The sequence below is a fragment of the Penaeus chinensis genome, chromosome 5 (assembly GCF_019202785.1).
Source record: "Penaeus chinensis breed Huanghai No. 1 chromosome 5, ASM1920278v2, whole genome shotgun sequence".
Lineage (NCBI taxonomy): Eukaryota > Metazoa > Arthropoda > Malacostraca > Decapoda > Penaeidae > Penaeus > Penaeus chinensis.
In genome coordinates, this window is record NC_061823.1 from 38,783,101 (window position 1) to 38,788,100 (window position 5,000).

The 5,000-nt window shown below is 39.9% G+C and overlaps 2 protein-coding genes across 2 annotated transcripts in view; one reads left to right on the forward strand and one right to left on the reverse strand.

Moving 5' to 3' along the window:
* Window positions 1-155, forward strand: part of LOC125025607 (peroxisomal multifunctional enzyme type 2-like) — a 17,750-nt gene extending 17,595 nt beyond the window's left edge. The window contains exon 14 of the mRNA XM_047613632.1: window positions 1-155. This exon is cut by the window's left edge and continues 364 nt beyond it. The gene's annotated coding sequence lies outside the window, so the exon portion shown is untranslated.
* A 2,002-nt stretch (window positions 156-2,157) lies between these two features.
* LOC125025752 overlaps window positions 2,158-5,000 on the reverse strand; it is a 14,096-nt gene continuing 11,253 nt past the window's right edge. Inside the window, exons 4-8 of the mRNA XM_047613938.1 lie at window positions 4,957-5,000; window positions 4,715-4,780; window positions 3,960-4,234; window positions 3,400-3,835; window positions 2,158-2,420 (exon numbers count right to left, since the gene is read on the reverse strand). The exon at window positions 4,957-5,000 is cut by the window's right edge and continues 1,025 nt beyond it. Coding sequence (XP_047469894.1) covers window positions 2,311-2,420; window positions 3,400-3,835; window positions 3,960-4,234; window positions 4,715-4,780; window positions 4,957-5,000 — 931 coding nt within the window. The 3' untranslated portion in view covers window positions 2,158-2,310. The remainder of the gene's footprint in view (window positions 2,421-3,399; window positions 3,836-3,959; window positions 4,235-4,714; window positions 4,781-4,956) is intronic.

The window sequence follows — 5,000 nt, forward strand, 5'->3', positions numbered from 1 at the left end:
GATGTCGGGGCAGGCTGGTGGTTAACTGTTATATTTTGGTAACTTTCCTTTTTATAGATTTGTATTAGTCATTAGTTGAACATGTATGCACACATGTGCACACATACCCCCCCCCCCCCCCCATACACACACATAAACACATACACACCAAGACACTCACACACACACACACACACACACACACACACACACACACACACACACACACACACACACACACACACACACACACACACACACACACACATACACACACACACATACACACACACACATACACATACACATACACATACACATACACATACACATACACATACACATAAACACACACACACACACACACACACACACACACACACACACACACACACACACACACACACACACACACACACACACACACACACACACACACACACATTCTTACGTATACACATAGTTGCAAACACTTTGTGAAGAAGTAGGTTGTAACACTTTTTTTTTTCAATATGAGCCTTTTAAGTTGTTATTAAGAAAACATTGCTTTCATAAGATTTATTGTAGAATATGAAGTTTATTTGAGATTTTTAAAATTTCTGTTATCAGATTTTATTTAAAATATTCATATAGTAATAATTAATTTTAAAATGCTGTATTATTTTACGGTACAAAATTACTCAGACCTATTCCTAAGGTTCCAGTGATTTGCAACATGGTTCTGAGGAAAAATTGAAATCATTTTAAGCATTTAAATGCATTTTTGTTATTTTGTCATACAAAGAGATACATATACAAACTTTTTATTCAGTTTCATTATGTCTCGTGTACATTATGCAGTATTCCAGCAGAGTGCAAGTGTTTCTCAGGAATTTCAGGCCATTCATTTGGGGTATATAATGAAACATACTTCAGGATTAGAAGCTGAAATAAAGTCTTATAGTGACATGGCAACAGAAGAAATAAAAAAGGTGCAATATGGCTGTAAGAGTTTTGGAAAGAAAGAATGGAAAGGGAAAAGGCATGATGACATTTTTTAAATGAACGTAACAGTAGATTTTATTTCCGTTTTCAACTAGAAGTTATTTTGGTTGAAGCTGCCGTTTCATCTTTGTAATAACACTGTGGAATACTTTGTTTTTCCCCCCATCATGTTTCTTGGTGGCATATACTGTCGGCTGTAATAAAGTATAGAATGAGTATCAGCCTTAAAATCTAATGTTTTGAAACTATAGATACTCTCAAGATGCTCAGTACTGCATTGTCATTGATGTTTCAGTTGTGTTCATGTAACTGAATCATAGAAGTTTCTCTTTGTGCTGATTTCTTAACAGTCTCGGTCACTCCGTCAGTTACTCGAGCGTTTGCACAAATTTTACATTTACCAAGAATGAGTATGATAAAGAATATGATCCTATTAGACCTCAGTCAGTTTGTGAATGATTTATGTTTTGTGAGGATATATGTCTCTGATCTTGTTAAAAGTAATTGTTATGTGAATTGAACAGCATTTCCAGAATTAAGTGAATGAGTAGGGAGTAAAAAAAAAAGTGAGTTTTTATATTTTTCTTTTAGTTATGTACTTGTTAAAGAGATTTTATGTAGGGAAATCAATAAAATTCCTAATATGTTATATTGTTTACCTTCCCAATTCATGGCATGCTTTTCTTTGTTTCACCTTGTGTTTTTTTATCTTTGTATATATCTATCAATATCTCTTTATATGTTGTACACACGCACGCACGCACACACACACACACACACACACACACACACACACACACACACACACACACACACACACACACACACACACACACACACACACACACACACACACACACACTCTTTATCTCTCTCTCTCTCTCTCTCTCTCTCTCTCTCTCTCTCTCTCTCTCTCTCTCTCTCTCTCTCTCTCTCTCTCTCTCTCTCTCTCTCTCTCTGCTGTTCCCTCTTCATCTTTTCCTTTTGATCCTTCTCCTCCTCCTCCACTTTCTCTCTCTCCCTCTCCTTCTCTTCCTCTTCCTCCTCGCCCACTTCTCCTCCCTCTCTTGTTTTAGGTTGTGTTTTTAAATTATTGATTATTTTCATGGTGTCGTTAAAATGTCACCATGTAGAATACTTGAAAAGAAAGAGAAAACACTTAGGCAAGATCAAAATTGGTTAAAAAAAGATCACTGGCGTTCTGGATTTTACCTTACATTTTCACATAATTTTTGGCAATAACTGGAAATTGTTTTGCACTGCATTTCAGAATCCACGAACATATTCCAAGTACCTACATATTTCATTTAACAGCAATCATTATAATCGTATCGTGCCTCTTTTCCCTTAGAATTTTGAAGAGCTCTCAATCTCACCAGAAGACAAACTATCTGCATCCTCTTCCTCTTGAAGATCTGTCTGCTCGCTCACCTCGTGTGACTCGGGTTCATTGTCTCCTGTAATACAAATGATGGAATGTCGTTCAGTTAGAAATGCAGAACTGGTGCCATGGTTGTTATTCTTTGATAATCTTTTAACCCATTGCCACTGGGAAAAATGAATAAAAAATGGGGAAAATACTGTGCTCATTTTCAATATTTTTGTGAAATGTCTTTGTACATAGATGGCTCTGCTAGTGATTAGCCACAAAGGAGTCAATTACGGTAGTAGATCTTGTGACGGGAAAAACGTATTTTTTACTAGTACCATGAATATCAATGGTGTTGTTTTTATAATAAACATTATAACTACTATAATGTTATAAACATTAGTAACAGCAAAATATGATAACTTAAAATACTTTCGTAAATAAAGGAAAAGGGTGAACGGGCGAGACAGGCAGTACTCATTACTGGCTCATTGGCAAATTAGTACAAGTGTAGCCATCTATGTGTAAAAGCAATTAAACAAGTGAACTCACAGTGGGCATAGCATGTACGTACATGCCTTGCCCGTCGGCTATGGGTTAATGATTATCAGCCCGAGTTATTTTATATGATGGGTAATTCAACACTGCAATAGTGGACCCTTGTGAAGGAGCTTTCCAGAGAGCTTTTGCTGTGTATTTTTCATGTTCTTTTGCACATTTTGATGTAGCTGGTTAACTTGGCAAATGCAGAATGCTTCTAGTAACTTATTTCTTTTAACAGCAAGTGAACAGTACTTGTTTCCTTAGAATTATTGCTGTCCCAAATCTACACAAGGTGTTTTCTTGCTTTATTTCTATATATTAGCTTATTTTTATCCCTCTCTGTGAGCAAGTGAGTTATGACTAAGTACACCCATCAGAGAAAAACATGAAAAACGTCAAAACGATGGAAACGAAAAAGTTAAAAGCATTTTCATCCAGAGAATTAATGTTTCAAGGATAATAACTTTTGAACATCTAATTTAGGTATAAGTATACCACTGAGAAATGATTGAATTGCTACTCACTCTCATGTGGAAGCTGGTCAGCCAGTAAGGAATCCTCATTTTCCGGTCTTGGCTCATCGTCTGCGCACAATCCAGTGGGTTGAGCAGTTTCGACCCCTTCCTCGCCATCTGCATGGCCCCTTTCATGACCGTCGAAACTCTCTTCTTCCATCACATCTGGGATCTCTTCTGCTGAAGGAGGACCTACTGGAGGTCCTTGCTCATGGGAAGGGCTTCCGCTACCATTCTGAACGACATTGGGTTCCTCCGAGGAGCTTCCTGGAGGAGGCTTGAAGAACTGGAAGGAAATGTACATGTCCTTGGGAGGGGTTCCTGCAGGGTGCGGTGGCTTTCCCAAGGTGAAGATGGGCTCGGAGGTGGCGATGGCGCGGGCAGCAGGGGCCTTGTTGTGGAAGGTTGTCTCACGGCCCTCGCGCGGCAGACGGTACTTGTCTTCCTGGGGGAGGAGAGGGCGAAGCGAGTGAACGAGGGACTGACACGGTATTTGCTGTGATTCCTCTAGCATTCATACGGATGGGTATCATACACATAAACACACTACAGTAAAACCTCCTACTCACTCTCTTGCTCCTGTAATAAGACCAGAGGCAGTAAGTAACGAGGAGAAGGAGAATGGTGGCGGTGCAGACGGCGATGATCAGCAGGTAGAGAGGGATTCCCAAGAAGTCAAAGGGGGTCGCAGTTTCAGGGGGGGAAGTTATGGTCTTGTTCTCCCACGTGTCGTAAGAGTAGTCGTGCTCGTAATACGCCGGGTGCAGCGAGGCATCGGTCAGTAGGATTTCCTCCTCCGTGGTCGTTGCGGGGAGCAGTGAGGCCGAGGGGAGGCCGTCGGTTCCTCGAAGGTGGAGAGGAAGGGAAAAATATTTTTTCTTTTTATATTTCAAGGGATTTATTTCTCTCTCTCTCTCTCTCTCTCACTCTCGCTCTCTCTCTCTCTCTCTCTCTCTCTCTCTCTCTCTCTCTCTCTCTCTCTCTCTCTCTCTCTCTCTCTCTCTTTTCTCTTTCTCTCTTTCTCGCTTTCTCGCTTTCTCTCTTTCTCTCTTTCTCTCTTTCTCTCTCTCTCTCTCTCTCTCTCTCTCTTTCTCTCTTTCTCTCTTTCTCTCTCTTTCTCTCTTTCTCTCTTTCTCTCTTTCTCTCTCTTTCTCTTTCTCTCTCTCTCTCTCTCTCTCTCTCTCTCTCTCTCTCTCTCTCTCTCTCTCTCTCTCTCTCTCTCTCTCTCTCTCTCTTTCTCTCTTTCATCTAACAAGATGTTGATAGCTATAGAAATGAGGATATGACATAAAAAGATATTAGGGACTTGGTTTGTGTTGTTTACCTTCTGTAGTAGTTGCCAATGTAGTTTTTAGTGGGAGCGTTACGCTGGTCGTCTCGGGTGTTGTTTCTGAAATGTATCGAAACTGAATAATTATGAGTAACAGAAAAAAAAATATTGATTCTTTTGCATTTATGGGTTAATGAAATGGTTTGCCTCAATCCTAAAGTGCAGTCTAACGGTAGCAGCTTGAATTTCTGAAATTATGAAATTCGCCTTCATTCAGATTTGTAACAACAGCTCACCTGGTAGGTCAGGGTTGCAGAATCGGCACTCATCGTCGCCGCAC